Source organism: Rattus norvegicus, chromosome 12 (genome assembly GCF_021556685.1).
Source record: "Rattus norvegicus strain SHRSP/BbbUtx chromosome 12, alternate assembly SHRSP_T2T, whole genome shotgun sequence".
Classification (NCBI taxonomy): Eukaryota; Metazoa; Chordata; class Mammalia; order Rodentia; family Muridae; genus Rattus; species Rattus norvegicus.
The window spans coordinates 40,721,428-40,742,644 of record NC_141545.1 but is presented as its reverse complement, the minus strand read 5'-3'; the positions used below and the strand labels follow the sequence as shown (position 1 = coordinate 40,742,644).

The following is a 21,217-nucleotide window of genomic DNA, read 5'->3' as shown; positions in this document are numbered from 1 at the left end:
GTTAAGAGCACTGACTGCGGGGCTGGAGAGATGGCTCAGTGGTTGGGAGCACTGACTGCTCTTCCTGAGGTCCTGAGTTCAAATCCCAGCAACCACATGGTGGCTCACAACCATCTGTAATGAGATCTGATGCCCTCTTCTGGTGTGTCTGAAGACAGCTACAGTGTAATCACATACATAAAATAAGTAAAATCTTTAAGAAACAAAACAAAACCAACTCAGTATATCATGTGAAGCCCCATTCAAACAGGGGCTTTTTTAAAATATTAATTTATCTTGATCACCTTCAATAAAGCTGGCTTGGTAAAGGCTGTCATACGGATCATCCTATGTCTGTGGAAGGTGTGAGGGACCAGGCTATAAAGAAGCTATAAACTTAAAGAAGTTTAATGCACAAGAAGGACATGAGACTGCAGAACGGTCCTTCCCTTCCAATTTCCCAGACAGCGGGTCTTTAAGCTAATTTATTATTTAAACTGAGCCAGGGACACTGCTGAAAGTGATTCAAAGAGGCCAGTGCTGCCTGCCCAAAAGTCAACTTGGAAAAGGAGCCATCTGGAAATACTGGTCACACTGGTGTGAAGAGGTAAGTGCCAAGATAAGCATGAATGTCTAATGGCCGCCAGTCAGATCAGTGTGCCATCTGGACAGCAAGGCCCTTTGGGTGAGAGGTGCCGAGGGAGAGGCAGGAGCTGTGAGGCTCACTGTCTACAGGAGGGGATTTCTCTGATTTCCTTTTTAGCTCAGGGTCGGTGACAGAAGTGAGGCCTGAGAGGAGCGAGCTGAGCTCTGCAGGTGGAGCTGAGTGGGAGCAGCTGTGAGGAGGAGAAGGTTCAGTTAGAAGGGTGGAGGTGCGTCCTAAAAGGGCTCCTAGGGCTGCAGGGAAACTCTGTTGCCAGCATGTCCGTAACTGTGAACTCACCCAGAGAAAATCATAACTTTTTTTTTTCATAGCAAAGAGACAAAGTACAATTATTATCAAGAAAATTTTCTTATCAAAAGAAAAATGTTTAACTTATTCAAACTTCTAGCCTTAACCTGGAGTTCACATTAAACCTGCCCCCCCCTTACTCCAAAAATGGAGTGCAAGTTAAATGACACCATGGAGTTCACTAACTGAATAGGAAACATTTTTAGGCAAACTGAATATAAAGATACAGGGAGGGGTTGGGGATTTAGCTCAGTGGTAGAGCGCTTGCCTAGCAAGCGCAAGGCCCTGGGTTCGGTCCCCAGCTCCAAAAAAAAAAAAAAAAAAAAAAGAATACAGGGCTTCATAGAAGCCAATATCATCAGCTTCTCTTGCCTTCTAAAGGTAAGTGGGAGGTTCTGTTTGTGTCTGTGGTCTTGGAATCCAGCCAGGGCCCTGTGACGTAATAAGCCAGTGCTTTATCACTGAGCTCTATTCCTGGTCCTCAAGGATACTGAGAACAGGACAAGGGCTGGTCAACATGGCATGGGGCCTCTTATGTCACACTGGAAAGTGAAACAAAGGATTGCTTCCCCCCAATACTGGCAAATTTTCTATTCTATTTATATATAAAATTTACCTTTGCATCTTGGGGAAGCATCTGAGGGTTAATTAGGAAGAGTAAGGAGGGGCTCTTGGAAAGAAGGAGGGAGAGGTTCTATTTAGAAGCACCTTTTTTGTTAGTTTTCTCATCTTCAGTCTCACTGAGAGTGAAAGAATACTCCATTTATATTTTAGCTCTTTTAATTGAGGTGACGGCACTATTGGGGTTCTATAAATAGGCCGCTCATTCTTATCTAACAGCTTATGATAGCTCTTGTTACACAAGACTAAAACAAGTTATGTTCCCTGCACTATTCACTGCTATGTATGTTTGAAAATGTTCACAATATAAAAGTGGGAACTGCAGAGACAGCTCAGTGGACCTGGGTTAGCGCTCTACACCACCAGTTTCAGGGGATCTGACATATTTCCTGATTTCTGCAGGACTAATCACACACATGGTGCACACAGTACACACATATACAACATACATTAAAAAAAGACAAAACCGGGGTTGGGGATTTAGCTCAGTGGTAGAGCGCTTGCCTAGGAAGTGCAAGGCCCTGGGTTCGGTCCCCAGCTCCAAAAAAAAAAAAAAAGGAAAAAAAAAAAAAAAAAAAACAAAAAAAACAAAAAAACCCAAATATGAGATTGGAAGAGAAACCCTACCAATGAAGATGACATTTTCTAAACAGTAAAAATAACAAGTTTAACAGGAAAAAATGGTGCAGTTTTTATAAAAAGTGAAGTATTCAAAGAGCCCAAGTCTCTCAGAACAACAAAAGAAAACCCTCCTTTTACCTAAGACATTCTGGCAAACTTAGAAAAAACAGTTCCATTTCTAAATGAGAACAATGAAAAAATTATAAGCCTATGTACAAAAGGTAAATTCAAAGGAATGAGATTTGTCCTCTGACAATGGCAAAAAAACAAAACAAAACAAAAACCCTACTAAAGTAAAAGACAAATGGAAAAGCGTTCTAAGTTCTTGGGTTAGAAGATAAAATATGAAGATACTTCTACTGTCAAATGTGAGCATTCCCTAGTGGATTTGCAAAAACAGAAAAAAGCCCGTTCTGAAACTTAGTAAATGGACTAAGTAATCTGAAAACTCAGAAGATTCATATTTGTTCTTTGAAAACTGTATTACAATGCCAAAACAGCCAAAACTAGTGTTAACAGCAGTGAAATTTATATAGACCAAAGGAAGAGAATCAAGGTAAAAAATTCTGTCCCATGGTTAGCTGACAGTACTAATTAGTAACCACACAGCAGTACAGAATAGCTGCTGCTGCTGCTAATGCTATTACTGTTACTATTATTTATCATTACTACTATAATTATTGTTGTTGGAGACAGGGCCTCTCTCTCTGGTTGTTGAAACTCACTAAGTAGACCAGGTAGCATGAAAGTCACAGAAATACTCCTCCCTTTGCTTCCTGAGTGCTAAAACTTAAAGGTGTGACCTACCACACCTTGCTAGTAACCAGTTTAAACAAGTTTAGGATGTATTTTTGTGTGCGGTGCACATGTGGAAATCAGAGGATACTTCTGAAGGCCAACTCTCTCCGTAGCATGTGAAATGTAAGGATCAAACTGTTTACAAGGCTTGGCAGTACATGCCATTTTGTGGGCCCTCGAATGACTTGACCAGGGCACTGCATACATTTCAGTGAAGAAAAAGACAGCCTTTTCAACAATCAGTGCTGGGAAGACTGGACTGGATGCCTACATGCAAAAGAATGTGACTGGACCCCACTACCACATAGCACACAGAGAGACAGGAGAAAAACCTTCGCGACTTTAGCGATCACTCACACATTGGAGTGTTGGAGAAAGGGTCAGCAATTAAGAGTGTGCACTGCTGGGCTGGAGAGATGGCTCAGTGGTTAAGAGCACTGACTGCTCTTCCAAAGGTCCTGAGTTCAAATCCCAGCAACCACATGGTGGCTCACAACCATCTGTAGTGGAATCTGATGCCCTCTTCTGTTGTGTCTGAATAAATAAACAAATTAAAAAAAAAAAAGTATGTGCACGGCTCTTGCACAGGCCGTGAGTTTGGTGCCCAGTGCCTACATTTGTTTGGTGACTCACCACCAAATGCATGTAAGTGCAGCTCAAGGAGACCCGACTCCCTCCCCGCCTCTTCCTCACACACAATTCTCACACAAAATTAGAAACAAAGACAACTTCTACAAAACTGGGGGGAAAAGTAATGGATAAGGCACTAAACTTATTTTCATTTCGGATTCTGGGAGTTAGAGAAGTCAGGGGAGAAAGCATTTTATTTTCTGAAGCAAAGTGTGGGTTCTCACAAACTATGGGTCTACATTCAACTCTCAACTAAACGTGAATGGTTTCATGTGATCTACCCACCAACAGACCAGCAGGAAGGAAAACGGGGAATCAAAGAAGAAGGGAAGCTGGTGGTAGGTGAGGCCCCTGAAGAGCAGCGGCTGGTGCCCCATTCAGAGGAGAACCTAGAGACCGTGGAGAAGGAATAGAAGAAAAGGCCAGGGATGGGGATACTGTCCTGCAGAAACAACTGACTGTGTGACTAGACGTTTGTAAGGGGATGTTTAATTTTGCTGCACAGTTTGCTCAGAAGTAAACAAAACCAAAAAGGCAATTATTAACTAGCAAACCCAAAGTCATCAAGAAAGTGTACTCAACACATTTGGCTTAATCAGTGACCGAGGTGTACACGACTGTAAGGTCAATATCACCAACTTCACAAACTGGAAACACGGAGAGGGAAGAGTGGAGTCAGTAAAGGAGGATGCAAAAGTAACAAATCCTTACGTTGTACACAGGTCAGAAGGGAAATGGAGGCGTATGCCCACTACTGGATGAGACACAGATGGGAGGTGGACCCCGATGAGAACGAGTCTAGTGGGTGCCCGGCACGGTATCTGCCTGAGCGCCTGATCTGTATGTCTAGGACGAATTGCAACAACGGGGCACCAGATCCCCAGCCACACGAGCGTGGTCATCATGTGGCACTCTATCAATAACTCAGCTGTACTAATGGGAGGCAAGAACAAAACAAGGAGAGCGTACGTGAACACACACTGTGACTTCTGACTTTCTGAGATAGGTTCTTGTGGGACCCAAGAAGGCCTTGACCTTGCATCGAAGAAGAGGGCTGAAATTTAGATACTGTTGTCTCCCCTCTCCTGGGTATTTTTGTCTATGAAGCCACTGGCGTTTTAGAAAATGAATGTAGGTAGGTATCTGAGTCCTGAGATGAAGAGATGATCTCACTACGTTGTGATGGAGAAATAAAATACAGATGATTTGTACACACTCCCACACATTTCCTCAACGGCACTGCACATCCATAACAACTAGACCATGGGAGAAGATTCACTGTAATTAGGAGCTGAGAGCCAGACGCTAGCAGCTCTGGCACTCTTCAGGTCTCAGCTGGGTCCCTGAGACTGTGCTGCATATCACATATGGTGATGAGATTTCACTTCAGTATAGCTCTTTGCCTCTGTTAGTTACAAGTTCCTGCTACGAAACCTTTACAACGAGGAGGAATAGCTTCTAAGCACACTAAGCACAGAACGATGCCAAGCTGTCTAACCTCCTCCCTGCCTACTGGGTGGCATGGATTCAGCTGTAAAGACAGTAATCAATGAAATAACCTGAGTCCTATCAGCGGAATGGAGTGCAGTTGTGTCAAACGCAATTTTAGTGAGGTGAGGATATCCCATAATTTCTTGAGAAAGGACAACTTTCTCCCTTGTATTTATACTTGTGATCCCCCCCCCCCACATAAATAACAATTCTAATCCAAACTGTCTTAGGCTATCAGAAAACACTGTTAACTTGATTGAGGAAGTGTGACCTTGACACTGTCTACCTTGCTATATGCAAAACCAAGCTCCTTCCAAATCCTCTCAGAGTCGGCTCCAGACAAAGAACAATGGAAAGAACAAGGATTCTGGGAGATGTGATAGACCAACAGTAGACCTCTCTATAGGGATTTCATTTCTAACAACAGGCTCCTTAACAGAAGATTGTAAGGGCAACAGAGGCAGAAATACGGTCAACTGTGTTCAGTGGACCCTGCCTCCCAGCCCATCCTCGGCTGTTGCCCACACACTGGCTGCAGGCATGATCTTGTCTCTTATCACCCAGGAAATGTCCTAGGCTATAGTTTGGATCAGGAACCACCGTAATATGCCTTCAATGATAGGCTTTTGATAGGAAGTATCCTAATTCTCACAGCGACTTCCTCTCTAGAGCTGGTGGGCTCAATCACTTGTATGTTAAAGCACTGTGACCAGACAGTAGTTCTCCATAGCTGTCCAGAGCCCAGAGTCCCACAGGTCTGGGGCCCAGCTCACCCGATAGGTTGATCTCTGTCAGAGAGTCCCGGGTGGTGGTGCCGACCGCAGTGAGCAGGTTGATGGACTGATCAGTGACGTGGTTACAGTAACTGAGGTGGAGCTTGGAGAGCAGGGGCATATGGCGAATAATGAGCCGCAGGGAGACATCTGTGATGTCCAGGCCAGCTAGGCGCAGTTCCACAATGTTCCGGAGCTTGCTCCGATTGTCCATTTGACCTGTTGGGACAGATGGGAGAGAGGCGACCCATCAGCCTCTATAGGGAAGACCCACATCAGGAAGTGTACCCAACGACACAGCCGGAATCTCGGCATTTGAAGCTTCCACATCAGAACCTGTACTTCTAGATCCTCTACAGAGCAATGAGAATTCATAACCGGTTGGGAGCTTTGTCTTCAGGCCTGGCTGTTTTCACTGCACTTTATTCTAGCAGTCCTAAGTCCAAGCTGGTCTTTGCCTTTACCATCAAGAAATCTCAGAAACAGCCTAAATTTCATGGAAAACCAAAACCTTGGCTGGTGCAGGAATGGCCCACTGTCCTTGTCTGCTGTCACCTCACTTTATACACATCCTCATCTGAGCTTTGGCTGGGGGATCGGGAGGCACCCAGGCAGCTGACCTGGGACCACACCCTCACACCCTAATGACATTCTGCCCTGTATCTTCCAGCAAAGGGCTGAGGCCAGAGGAAGCTTGGGGCAGGACAGTAGGTGATTGTGGTCAAAATAGAACAGGGTACTTTGGTCACCTCATGTCCACGGGACAGACGCTTAGGGTACAGCCCCAGCCCAGCAACTCACCTGGCCTGTTGTCTGTGGGTGGAGACAGGAGATCCCGCATCTGGGCATCCTTTAGTCCTTCTACCCACTGGACATCCAGGGTCCGGAGCAGTGGACAACTGGAGCTACAGAGGGCTGAGACAGCGATCCATGAGCAGCCTGACAGCACCAAGTCTCGGAGCCCTAGAGACGAGAAGAGGGCAGGAGTCAGGTGACACCATCCAGGCCACCATCACTACACACTTGGGGCCCTTCACCAAACGCTTACCAGGCAACCGGTTGATGAGCCAGCTCAGCTGCTTCTTGGAGATGTTGGTCCAGCTGAGATCCAGGGAGACCGGCTGCCGCCGGATGATGCCGCTCAGCATCAGGGGAGTGATGGACTTGCAGTGGTTCAGGTCGATGCGGGTCCACAACCGCTTATCGCAGCACCTGGGAGTCAGCCAGACGGGAATCATCAGAGCTGTCCCCCGGGGGTGGGGACCCCTGCTTGGCTGCAGTAACTTCCCCACCTCTGTCTACAAGGAGGATGTGCCTTTAAGATCCAGCCCTCTGTGGGGTTGAGGATTTAGCTCAGTGGTAGAGCGCTTGCCTAGGAAGCGCAAGGTCCTGGGTTCGGTCCCCAGCCCCGGGGGGGGGGGGGGGGGAGATCCAGCCCTCTGTAATGTACTTAGCACCCACCCCAAGTATGGGCACCTCTGCTGACGGCCACATGCTTATATAGACAATTCCAGCTAGAACTCTCCATGAAATGCCTCCTGGGCCTTACTACGCCTTCTATAGGATGCGTCTTAACAACCCCTGTGGAGGTAGGTACTGGATCCTCCTGTTAATGACGGAAGGTCAGAAACTCAGCTGAAACTAGGAAAACGGCAGGCTGAATTAGTCACTATGGGCATACTCTCAGCCAACGTCAGCCAAGTCTAGACAAGGGATTCTGCATGGCCCTTAGTTTTCCGTGTTGGAAAGCAGACACGTGCCTCCACTGCAGTTCAAGCACTACACGCTTCCACGGACCGAGCTGACCCACAACCTAGCCCTCCCGCACAGGGCGTTCCTTACCAGCGGTTCCAGGTCCTGCAGACCCGCATGCAGACACACAGGTCTTGGTGGCTGAGGTAGCTGAAGACTGCCATCCACACCTCCCTATGCATGACATGGGCTGCTCCATCATCCAGGGGCAGCGAGTCAGGTGGGGGGCTGATGGGTGGTGGCCGGATCACGTGACGCTCCATCTGGATGCACTTGGGTGGGGATGTAGAGGGCGGGGGCCGGGAGATGACACGAGGTGGGCTGCGAAGCCCAGGTCCCAGTGAGTGCCGCAGCTCCCGAGGAGTGCCGTTGAGCCCTTTGCTGAAGCGGTGCGGGCGCTCGCAGTGGCTTAAGGGCCTCTTTGGCTCCTCGTTTTCACTCTCGGGCTCTGACTTGATAGGCTGGTGGTTCTCGTGGGCTAAGGTGCTCTCTGTCTTTTGGATCTCGTGGTTGAGCTCCTTGCTTAGCTCTTTGCTCAACTCCTTGTTGGGAAGCCGCCGTTTCCGGCGCATCTTCACCTTCCTCTTCTCTTCTGGGCCCTCGGCCCCCTCAGTGCTGGGCCCAGCTGTGGGCGAGCTGGACCGTGACTGATCACTCTCCCGGGTCTTAGGAGGTGCCTCAGGCAGGTCGTCCTCTGGCTCCTGCTTGAAGCGCCGAAGGGGCTTGTTGGCCAGTGACAGCCGATCCTCAGCGTTCTTCCAGGACCGCCGCTGCCGGAGAGAGTGAGAAGGGTGAGGATGGGTGGCCTGGGATTAACCCAGTCTGGGGCAGCACCCACCCCAGACTTCCCAACCCTACAATGAGATGTAGTTGGGCCACCAGGTGGCTGTGTTGCCTCCAGCTCTGACAGCCTAAAGTAGGCTGCAGGTACACAAGGGGAGGGAGGGAAGATGGTACCTTTTTCCTGAGAAGCTTATCTTCTTTGCCAGGTTTTAGCTGTCATAGGAAGAAAGGGTACAGAGCTTGCTCCTGGACTGGAGAAAATGGTCCCCCTTACACTCCCACCCCACAAGCCCAGTCTCTTGAGTAAGGGCTAGGAGGCCATCTTCCTATAAAGCCATGACTTTACATCTGACAGCCTGATGCTCTCCCAGAGAATGACAGAAATAATGGAAGATGGCCAATTGTTCCCGCCCAGCTGACCTCCCACCTGAAATAGATCAGAGAGGATAGTTGCCTACTAACAGCAGTGTCATGGCTGAGGGAGCCCAGAGCTCTGGAGACCAGGCAGGAGACACCCCTAGTCAAGCCTAAGCCAGGAGCTTCTCCAGGCGCCACCTTGTGGCTACTAATGGCAAGGCCCATAGCAAAGCAGGGCTGCCAGGACCTTCCCAGCTGCAGCCTCCCCAACCACCAGAGGCCTCTCCACCTCAGCCTCTCAGGCGGGCTGCAGCCCAGCAGCGATGGACAAGGGTGTGGGGAGTGGGGCGGAGGGCAGCCTGACTCCAGAGTCCCCAGGGCCTCAGGAGGGCGGGGCGTGGGAGCACCTGCTGCTGGAAGTAAGTGAGACTGGATCTCCACCAAGGGCTGAGACTGCTGCCTAGAGGGGGCCTCGGCGAGAGGTGAGAGGAGGAACCGGGGGACGTTTGAAGCGTCGAGGCCTAAAGGGGGTGGGAAGAGGAGTGACTTCGCTGGCTTTTCTCTTTCTTTTGGACCAGGCTTTCAGAACTTGGGTGACCTGCTCAGGGCAGCTCTTAAGAGGCCAGGATTCCCGGGTTGTACCCATTAACTTTCCTTGGTCCCCACCCCACACCCCCATACCTAAGACCAGCCACACCACCCTTCTGCTTGCTACCCAGGCCTTCCCAGGTCGTACTCGCTTGCGTGCACTCAGCTCTTGGGGCTTCTCGTATTTCCGCTTCCTCCTCAGGTGCACATCGTCAGACTTTCGGCGGAGGATGCCATCTGTAGGCACCTTCTTGGGGTGCTCGTCTGACCTGCGACGGGGGGCCTCTTCACACTCACTCCTCCGCTTGGCAGGCTCCTGCCCTTCCTTGTTGTCCCGGTTCATCTTCTGCTCCTTGAGCAAGGAGCCAGGCAAGTTGGAGGCATACTTAAAGCCAGGGCCACGCTTTTGCTTGTAGGCCAAAAAGAGAGAACAACAATCCAACTGTATATCCTTGAACTTGCTTCTCTTTGCCCAGCCCGCTGCACCCCACCTGACTGACAACTGGGGACAGGCTGGTCCTGGCAAGGCCCGGCCCATCCCTTTCTGCCAACCCGACCCAACCAGGGACTTGGAGTCCGCACTCACTTTCCCGGTCTTGCCGGCATGGTTACACTTCGGACACTCCCAGCAGTTGGGAAGCTCATCGTTGACCACACCCTCTGATTCCTTAATCTGCAAGGACAGGACAGGACTCAGTGGGCAAGGAGGGGTACTCAGAGAGTCCACAGGACACAAGGTCCTTCAAAGACCGGTATACCTCAGCATTCACACCCTCCCCAAAGCTGTGTCCACCTTGTGCCTAGCCTAAAGGGAAGACCCACCACGTGGCTGTGTTATTTACCTTAGCTGAGCTCAAGAGAAATGGTGAAGCAATAATTACCAGGAGAGGCTGGCTTCCAACGCCACGATGGCATAGCAACCCCTTCAGGTGGGTGTGCAGAGGGAACCAAGGCCCTCACCGCTTGCAGCCCACAGACATGAACGCTGGGACAGAGACGTGTGCCAGCACAGAATGTGTTCTTCCTTTCTCAGGTGGAATCAGCTGCCTGAGCCAGGCAGGCACAGAGGTCACCCACAAGGCATTCCTGCCCTAGCATATCACAGAAACCGGTTCTTGGTGCAAATGCATAGGAGAAAAACCACCTATTGCTCAGGACCCGCCCTCCCTGGCCCAGGCTCTTTTCTCCCAGAAGCCAGGTCTCAGGTGCTTTCTGTCTACTAAGATGCTTGGAACCTGCCATGGTTCTGGGGTCCAGGGTATTCAGAATGAACTGAGTTTACTCAGTCAGGACATGACTTCAAACTCTTCCTGCCCTGGACTCATCACCCAACACAGAATGACCTAGAACTGAAGGGTGTGTGTGTGTGTGTGTGTGTGTGTGTGTGTGTGTGTGTGTGTGCAGAGCCTCTGGGGGATACTACCTTAAGGCATCCAGGACTCATCACCCAACACAGAATGACCTAGAACTGAAGGGTGTGTGTGTGTGTGTGTGTGTGTGTGTGTGTGTGTGTGTGTGTGTGTGCAGAGCCTCTGGGGGATACTACCTTAAGGCATCCAGGGTGGATGATCTCGTTGCAGATGGAGCACTCCATGAGCATGAGGTTAAACTTGCCTTCTTCCTCTTCCACTGTGTCCTCCTTCCCTGCCTCGCCACACACAAGGCACACGGCGGTGTGGGGCAGCACTGGCTGAGGACCCAAGAAACATGCAAGCCATCAGGGAGGGAAGACAGACCCCACTGGGGACTAGAACCGTCAGGGGTCAGAAAGCTGCTCCAGGCCAATTTATTCCCATACTAACAGTGCTAGGTACTCTACAAGATCTAGGAAAACAGCAAGGAACAGAAGAGATAAACATCTCTTGTATCCAGAGCTTATCTTTTAAAGGAGTGAGGCAGACAACCTGAGGAAATTATTCTGTTTATATCAACAAATCTAAATGTGTCCACAGAGGGCTAACACCTTCTTCCCATTGTTATCAGAGCACAATCCACAGTCTCGGTTCTGAGACCTCAAAGAGGACTCAGCCACACCCATCTTGAGTAAGAACAAGGCATTATTTGCATTCTGCCATAACAGTGCAAAAGCATGGGTGGGTGGCAGGGTTGGGACTTCACTGAGGTGCCAGGCCCTAGCATCTAGGCAGCCAGTCAATCACGCAGGCCCACACGCATACCGAAAAGATCTGCAGTTCCACTTGCCGTCTTGGATTACTAAGTTCAACAAACTTCTACCCCTGAGCACACATCCTTTCCACACAGGAAATAGGCGCACAGTACTTCCCCATGCCAAGGGCCACTATCAAAGGGAAACACATGTGACTATGTTTTGAGCTCAACTGATCACCAGGTTCTCCACAGAACAACTTTTTTTTTATTTTTGTTTTTTTTTTTTCTTCTGCTATTTATTTAGAGACAAGGTTTCCCAATGTAGCCCAGGGTATCTAGGAACTCATGACCTGCCTGCTTCAGCCTCCATACAGAGACTGGTGTAAGCTAACATGTCTAGCTCGGAGTATAACTTTTTAACTGAAAAAGTAGAAAAGGGCTGGAGAGATGGCTCAGTGATTAAGAGCACTGACTGCTCTTCCACAGGTCTTGAGTTCAAGTCCCAGCATCCACATGGTGGCTCACAACCATCTGTAATGGGATCTGATGCCCTCTTCTGGTGTGTCTGAAGACAGCTACAGTGTACTAACATACATAAAATAAATATTTTTTAAAAATATATTGAAAAAGTAGGAAAAAAACCTGGCTGCTGTTGTATTTTCTTGAAGACTTAAGATCTGATCCTGTCATTAAAAAAAGAAAAATAACCACCAACTTGTTGTACACATGACAAATTCAAGGCTAACATAACAGTTAATGAAAACTTCCTTCCCCTGGTACTCTTTCCAAGTCCAGGAACAGGCTTCTTATCAGAATGATAATAACACTATCAAATGTGATCTATGTGCATATGCTTAGAGCATGCTGCAGTCTCTGGGAATGGCTTCAGTACCAGTATGTAATGCTACAACCATAACTGCAGAGGCAAGGCCAGCCAAGCTTGACAACTCTTAATACAACAATATGAAAAGCTGATGGTTACAATTTCAGATTCCATCTTGCAACTGACATTAAGCTGTCGCCTAGGGCACTGGTGACTCATACCCTTAATCCCAGCACTCAGCAGGCAAGACGATCTCTAAATTCAAGGCTAGCCTGATCTACAGCATGAGTTCCAGGACAGCCAGACACACATACACACACACACACACACACACACACACACACACACACACACACACCACCACCACCACCACCACCACCACCATCACCACAACAAACCCAACCAACCAACCAACCAACCAAAAAACAGTAAGTAAATAAAATAACAAAAGAAGCTACCACCTGGGGCTGGAGGAATGGCTCAGTGGTTAGAGCACTGACTGCTCTTCCAGAGGTCCTGAGTTCAATTCCCAGCAACCACATGGTGGCTTAAAACCATGTAATGGGATCCGATGCCCTCTTCTGGTGGGTCTGAACACAGCTACAGTGTAATCATATATAGTAAATAAAACTTAAAAAAAAAATAAATAAATAAAGCAGCTACCACCCGTGGGGTCTGGATGGCTCTAAGGACCCAGGCTCATCTACCGAAGACTTAGCATGCTCCTCTCTTGCTCAGCAACCTGTGGGAGGCAGGGCTTTTCCTCAGGTTCCATCCAAATCATCATATCTAACTGGTGGTATACAGAAGCAGATATGAAAACGCAAGTCCTAGTGAGTCAGATACAAGAGATTTACAGAAACATGAGATAATGCCACTTTCCCCTTACTAATTACTTTTATTTTTAAAAATATAGAGTTGGCTCTCATAAAAATGTCATTTGTGAACATACTTATTTTTAAAATGAACCTAAACCTTTTTTAATTTCTCAATTGTAATTTCAAATACATCATTAGATTAATATGACTTTTCTTAAGACCATGTAATTTGAAAATTGCTATGAATGATACACAGTGAGGCCAGGGGTCAACTTAGCTCTTCAGCCTTCTTGTGCCAATTAGTGCCTACTATACGGGGGAGAAGCACCATCAGTCTTAGTCAAAGTGCTTCACAAGGGCCTCAAAATAATCTGGGACACAAACATTCCACAGATAAGTTTACGAGAGGCTAGCTATAGTAACAAACACCTTTATTCCCAGCACTCAGAGGCAGGTGGGTCTCAATGAGTTTGAGGCCAGCCAACGCTCTACAGGGAGACTAAAACAGGGAGTCTCAAAAACAAGGCACACTTTCAGGAACCTGTCCGTGGAAACTGCTGTCGGAACGAACACAGTGGCTCCTAGACTTCCCACACCGGAAGACCTGTGACGATCTGCCCAGGTAGAAAAGACAGAGAAAACCTGTGTAGAATGCTGTCTTTCTCTCTGTAGGTGCCTGGCTAGGCACCTCCTTGTGCAGTCTTGTTAGGAGAAAGAGACTCTTGTGTCTCCTTGCTTTCTCTATGGACACATAGCTTCCTGAATTGGCTAAATGCTTTTTTCCCCAAAAACATATTGCGTTCTGTAGCCCAGGCTGATTTGGCAATTGCTGCATTCAGAACAGGCAGGCCTCACACTGTCAATCTTCCTGTCTCAGCCTCTAACCTTTACCCATATGTGACCCACATTCCCTGCTCCCTTTTCCCGTGTGTATGTAGTAGCTTCATACACAGACATAGACATCCTCCTTGCTGCCCAATCTCATCTCCATCCAGGATCACATCGGTTGCCTCAGAGTCAACCTCAGACCATGGCTTCCATGGGCTGTTCCCACCAAGTCTGGTCTACTCAATTCATACCAAGCCAAGCTCCTTGTGTTAGATGCCCTGGCCCACCTGGCTGACAGCTTCCTTGCGCAGCTCCTTGACTTTGCTCCCCTCTGCCTTTTCTTGCCCAGCACCCATCTTTTCCTTGGATTTCAGTTGAGTTGTCTTTGTTTTCCCAAATACCCAAGTGGCAGCTGCTTCCTCATCCCACACCTTTATAGAATAATCACTTTCTTCAGGTTGTTTGAATATATATATCTGATGTCTGATACTTCACAATTTCAGATGAAAGATGATTTCTTAAAATTTTTTAAAGCTGGGTCTCTATCAGTCCTCCCTAGCCTGGAACTCTTTTGTAGACCAGGTTGGCCTTGAACTCAAAGAGATCTGTCTGCTTCCTGAACACTGAGATTAATTAAAGGCATGATGCAGGTTCAATTCCTAGTACCATTTACTTGGTACCTCACAACTGTCTGTAACTTCAGTTGGACAGACGGGGACACACACACAGGCAAAACACTCATGTGATGCATGCACATGGTGTATATACACGTTGGCAAAAGTCATAAACATAAAACAAAGTAATCGAATCTCAACAAAAAGCCTGAGTTTGATTTTGAGCAACAATATGCAGGATATATAAAGAATTCTTACAACTTATCAAAGCAAAAGACCAAAAAATCCAACTTGAAGCTGTGCAAAGGACTTGAAAGAAAGATATACGAATGGCTAACAAACACATGGCAAAGTGTCAATCATACATCGGGCAATTCAAGTAAATAAGCAGTCCGCTATGCTCAATACAGATTAGGGCGGTATGTTAAAAACAAAGAACAGACAACTCAAGGAAGCGATGTGGCCCAGGCTGTGGAGAATCTCTGCACTTCTCATGCACTGTGAAATGGTGGAACCACTATGGAAATTCCTCAAAAACTAACAACAGAATCACTACGACCCAACAGTTCCACTGCTGCCCACAGAGGCCAGATCTCAGAAGGGCACTTGGGTATCCATGCTCACTGCAGTGTTATTCACAAAGGCCAAGAGGTAGAGACAATTCCAGTATTCGCAGAGAACAACAAAACAGGTATGATACGCATCTATCTAAAGTGATATTACATATCTAATATTACCCAAGATTAACAAACTAGCCGGGTAGGAGGTCGAGGCAGAGGACTTGCATGTGTTTGTCAAGGCCAGCAGGGTTACAAAGCAACGCCATGGCACAATAACCAAACGGCATACAAAACTTTTAAATTAAAATACTTCTGTCAGGTGTAACAAGTGTCTTTGAGCATGTTGTGCTAAGTGAAATAAACAACTCCTACAAGGACAAACACTGTCTAATTTCTCATAAACGTGCTCTCTGCACTGGTTAAACTCTCAGAAACTGAAAACGTTACAGTGGTTTCTAGGAACTGGGAAAATGGCTAGAGTTCTGCCTGAAGCAAAAATGAAAATGAAGAAAGATGAAAATGTCCTCTAGATCAGCCACAGATTGTGCATAGAATTAACACTATGCTATATGCTTAAAATATGTATATTGGTATATTTTATGGTATGTATTTTTTGACCCAAAGCAACAACAAGGTGGCATGAACGCAGAGAGAAAGAGACGAAGCTCAAGGCTTGGGTGTGTGTTGGTGGGGGGTTTTGGGGGAGGGGGTGGGCTGCTGCATTCATGACGGAGGAGCTCACTCACCCAATACCATGCTGGACTCATGGTCCAGTTCACCAGGATGGAGGGAATCTGGTTACTCCAGCTAAGCCAGCTTTTCAAGGGGTCAGGAAGAAGACCACTGGGCCCTCAGGGAGCAGTGTCTCCGGGAGGGCAAAGTCTAAGAGTGTGGAGGAGGGAACTAAAGCTGAACTCCAGGACGGTCAGATTGCCAAAGAAGCACGGAGTGTCTGGAGTTGCCGGCTGAGTTTTCCACGGGCCCAGCCCAACCATGCCATATATCAGCTCTCCTCATCTAGGGCAAATTAACTGTCCACCCAACTGCTGATTATGAAGACAGGAAGGAAGGGCCCAGGACCCTGGATCACAAATGTTGGTAATGGGGTCACAGTCAAGACAGGCTGCCCTGACCTTTAATAAGGGGGACTTCAAAGTACTCAGCTATTTCAGGCAGGGAAGACTTAGAGACCACCAGACAACACACAGGAGTCTGCAGCACGGCAAGGCTGCCCAAGTGTAACCAAGGGTAGCTGGGAAGGGAACCGCCTAAAACCCCCTCATCCCACGGAGCCCCTCTGGGCAGGACAGACTAGCAGGGAGCCGGAGCCCCGCAGGCCCTGCCGGTGCCTTCTGTGCACTCACCGCGATGCACTGCCGCATGATGCAGCTCTGCTTCATGCGCCCAGGACCTCCGAACTTCTTCATGTCCTTGCAAAAGTGGCACTCTCCACACTCCGTCCGCAGGCAGGCCTCGCACTTGCGGCATCGCGTCCGGCGCCTGCGAGCTCCTGCTGTTGTTCGGTTGGCAGCCAACTTCACCGCTGAGGCCGGGCCCAACTTGCCCTTAGGCCGACCCACCACCCGGTTCTGGTCAAGAACAGATGGAACAAGTGAGATGGGAGGAGTCAAGGGCAGCCCAGCCCCTGGGAGAGGCTGCCAGGCTGAGCTGTACACCTGAGCAAGAGATGCTGACCTTGGGTGGCAACAGTGGCACCCCAGAAAGTGACTCATCCCGAGATGGGATTCAGGGCAGCTAGGTTAAAGGAGGGCAAGTCAGGTAACCTCCTGAAAGGGGGACAATTGGATACAGGCCAGTGTGGGAGCACACATGAAGACAGGGAGAAGGGCCATGTGACTGGGCATCCTTCTAGAAGCCAAGAAATACCAAGGACTATAGACCAACATCAAAGGCAGAAGCAAGGAGGATCCTTTGGAGCGAGAGTGATCTGGGGCTTCTCAGACTGTGGTTAAAGGCCCGCAGTTCTAAGCCCTCTCCCAGCACAGCTATAAGTAGCTTTACTACAGGGAGCAACTGGGCTGCCCTGGCCTCCTCCTGCCCACAGCTAATCTACTCTTCCTGGGAAAGGGGGCGACAGGGCACAGGCCTCTAACACCTGTGCCAAAGCATCGACTCTCTCCCCTCTGAGCTTGGCTGAGAAACTGCATAGGACTAGTTCATACATTTTTGGGGGATGTGAAGAGGTCTAGCACTCATAAGAATGCCTCAAACTGGCGGTTCCTCTGAGACAAGGCTCAGAAGAACTGACATCACAGGTATCTCATGCAACACTGCATGGCCATGAGATGGCTCGCCACCCAGATACCCCCAAGAGAATTGGGCAGTACCCCCTGAAGAAGGCCCGCACTTCAGAGACACCCCACTTCCAAAGTATCAATGTATCATTCCTTGTGACTTGAAAGAAAACAAGCGACCAGATAAAAATAAAGCACTCCCAACCGTGAAGGGAGCAGCTGTAGTTCTTGCTTCCAGCCCCCAGTCCCAGAGCCTTGCCAAATCCAATGCATGGAGGACCTGCAGGACTGGGGTTCACTGTCGATCAAGGTTCTGAGACAGGAAGAACCAGCACAGTGATAGTACTGTCTGTCTAAAGCACTGGTTCTCAATCTGTGGGTAGTGACCCTTCTGGGTTAACAATCCTTTCACAGGGGTCACTTAAAATCATCGGACAACACAAATATTTACACTAAGATTCGTAACAGTAGCAAAACTACAGTTATGAAGTAGCAATGAAAATAATCTCATGAGGAACTGTATGAAAGGGTCACAGCACCAGGAAGGTTGAGACCCACTGCTCTAAAGTGTCCTTTTGTAGGGTGAGTTTACTGGGACAATCACCCGGCTCCTAAGGAGGGCGCTGCTCTTGTTCAAACCGACTAGCCTATCACCTAATGGCAACAGTCACTTTTCAGACAGCAGCTCGCCCTCAGCAGACATCTGCCCTTTGTTAGCCTGGCTCTACATGGAGAATCCTGTCTCACGGCGTGAGGATCTGTTGCTGTGCAGCGTGCCAGCTTCCAGGTACCTGTCCTACCACACGTCTCCCCCGACCTCAGGGGAAGCTTCCTAGGACACCATCCTAAGAGAAAAGGTCTGTGATGTCTCCACTCTCTCTGCTCTGAACCCTAATTAAGCACCATCATCTCCCCTGTGATGGGAGGCCCCACCCACCAAAGTCAAGTAGCAGAGCGTCCCAGAGACCTCTCATTGTCCTTACAGTGAGTCTGGGCTTCCCCTAAACACACACAGCCCAGTTCTACCATGCTGACACCATTAGTGGGACACACCAGTCTTCATCCACACTATATATGTCAGGTCAAGTTACAGGTCTGTCACCAAGAAAGCCTATCACAACTAGTGTCCAGAGCTTTGTGGACCTGAGAACTTGGCAAACAGCCACAACAAAAATGTCTAGAACACAGCAGTGTTGACAAGAATGACAGGTAACGGGGTTGGGGATTTAGCTCAGTGGTAGAGCGCTTGCCTAGGAAGCGCAAGGCCCTGGGTTCGGTACCCAGCTCCGAAAAAAAAAAAAAAAAAAAAAAAAAAAAAAAAAAAAAAGAATGACAGGTAACTGTAATGGTAGGCATTTTCTTAACACAATTCATGAAGACTGTGGCCACCATTCTACATACGATACAAACAGTTGCCTTACTGCTCCCATTTTACAGACAACATCTAAAACTAAAGGTCAAGTGGCTCATCCAAGATCGCAAAGCCTACAGAGATGTGGACACAATGGAAGTATGGCAACAGCCTCACATAATCCACCACAACTGCCAAGGGCTCTCATACTGAAGGTACAGCGAGATGCACAGGACACAGGACACTAGAAGCGTAGAACCCAGAAGGTGCCTTCTCTACACGGTGCCTTTTGCTCTTTCTACCATGGGGCCAGTGTCCTCAGAGGTCACTCATCAAACTCTTAAAAAAAAGTAGCAGTGACATGAATATTTTGGAAGCCTCAGGTCAGGTACAGAGAAGGGTAGCACATCACCCATCTTTAAGGGAAAAACCAACTAGGAGGGCTTATGCTTGGGCCCTGGGTGCAGGAAATTCCATAGGCTGGCCTCTCTGGTGAAAAACTAAGGAAATTCAGTCCAAGGTTACTTTGGATATAAGAGGCCAGTAAGACCAGCAGGGCCTACCTTCCCTTGCTTTCCAAAGCAGACTCGCATCTAAAAGCACATTCCTACCTCTAGAAAGTGACTCCACGTAGACCTAACTAGCACAGACATGCTGGAAAATGGCTGAGTAAATGACAGCTAACACCTTCAGAGAAGTCATTTCCTAGGACCCGATCCCTGCTCTCTGCAAATCCAGCCAGAGACAGGCTTTGGCTATGGTCACCAGCTGGCTTGCTGGGAGGAAACCAACCAACACATGCAGGATCATAAATACCACAGAAAACATTCTCCAAGAGGAAGAAAAACCATGAAAATCAACTTACAACTCCAACTAGAGCTAGGCACAGTGGCTCGAGTCTTTAGCCTCAGTACTTGAGAGGCAGACACAGGTCTCTGTGAGCTTGAGGCCAGCCTGGCAGTCTCAGGATAGTCAGGGCTACATAGAGACCTTGTCTTAAAGAACAAAAAACAAAACAAAAAGTCCAACCAGGACTCTGAAGAGCCAACCAGAAAGTCCCACAGCAGCAGAATCTAGACAAGTATGAAGAGAACGGGAGGTGAACAGAAAGAGCCACCCATCTACCATGAGGCTTTCTTACCATCTCTGTGTGCTGCCCAAAGCCTCACCCATTCTGAGCTCCACTTCTAGCTTATTCTACAACGTGGAACAATGGCACCCAGTAAAGGTCATTTACTGATTTTTTTATTTCATCCAAGGCTAGCCCTGAACTTAGCATGTAGCAAGGATGTGGTCCTTAAACTCCAGACCCTGTACTGCCCAACTGCTGAGGTTACAGGCATGCATTACCCTCCCTGGTGTATGCAGCTCTGGGGATTGAGTGGGGGCTCTGTGCGTGCTAGGTAAGCAGTCTACAAATTGAGACGCGTGGGCCTACTTGTTGATGTAATCACTCAGCACAAGAGCCATATCCTTGGTTCACTCAGAAACAGTTATAAAACCTGAAGCACACATACTTAAAGGCAAGACCAATTCAAAAGCTCCTCCTTTAAAAGAAAATGTCTCGGGCTGGAGAGATGGCTCAGTGGTTAAGAGCACTGACTGCTCTTCCAGAGGTCCTGAGTTCAATTCCCAGCAACCACATGGTGGCTCACAACCATCTGTAATGGGATGCTCCCTTCTGAAGTGTCTGAAGAGAACAACAGTGTACTAACATATAAATAAAATAAAATAAAATAAAAAGAGAAAGAAAAGAAAAGAAAAGAAAATGTCTCACTATGCAGCCCTGGCTGACCTCAAACTCAGAGATCTGCCTGCCTCTGCTTCCTGAGTACTGGGATTAGAAGTTTCCACCACACCCATTAAAGGCAATGCTATGAGAGAGGTCCAGCCTTCCATTCTCAGTATTAATGACTACCCTGTCTTCCCAGCATTGCCTTCCACAAAGATCATGGGTAGAATCGCAGAGGCCCACATCTATGTGACGTGAGCTCAGCAGAGCTGAGGTGCACGAGCACCAGGCCTGAGACTCTTGAGTCTGATCCTCAGAACCAACAAGGATGAAAAGGAAAAGTTGGAAAAGATAACGCCATGGAAGACGCCATGGTTTCCTGGCTGCAAACCTCACAACAGATGGGCAGGCGACAATGTGGCATGCATTGGGAAAGACCTGAGGCCCAGAAGTAAACTCGCTTCTTTTTCACCAAATGGTTTTCAACAGGGTACCAAAAATTTCAGTTGGGGAAATTTTCTTTTTTTCAACAAACAGGGCTGAGAAAAGTGGAAATCCCCATGCAAAAGATTGAACACACAGGACTCCACACTACATATGAGACAACCCCAAAATGGACTAGAACTAAACAGAGCTAAAAGAATGCACAGGTGTATAGGATATAGTTTCTTGGATATGACAAGTGAAGCAAAAATATTAATGGGAAAATATAAAATAAGACTTCCTAAAAATTAAAGCTTTAGGGGGCTGGAGAGATGGCTCAGTGGTTAAGAGCACTGCTG

General features: G+C 48.1%; 1 protein-coding gene across 13 annotated transcripts in view; it reads right to left on the bottom strand.

Moving 5' to 3' along the window:
- Window positions 1–21,217, bottom strand: part of Kdm2b (lysine demethylase 2B) — a 127,151-nt gene that overhangs the window by 2,640 nt on the left and 103,294 nt on the right. For 7 of the 13 annotated variants that reach the window (XM_087578444.1, NM_001100679.1, XM_087578449.1 and 4 more), the window contains 10 exon segments: window positions 16,462–16,686; window positions 10,892–11,035; window positions 9,932–10,018; window positions 9,494–9,754; window positions 9,165–9,278; window positions 8,575–8,613; window positions 7,708–8,387; window positions 6,914–7,077; window positions 6,667–6,828; window positions 5,866–6,084 (listed from right to left, as the gene is read on the bottom strand). In XM_087578444.1, coding sequence (XP_087434570.1) covers window positions 5,866–6,084; window positions 6,667–6,828; window positions 6,914–7,077; window positions 7,708–8,387; window positions 8,575–8,613; window positions 9,165–9,278; window positions 9,494–9,754; window positions 9,932–10,018; window positions 10,892–11,035; window positions 16,462–16,686 — 2,095 coding nt within the window. 13 annotated transcript variants of the gene reach the window in all.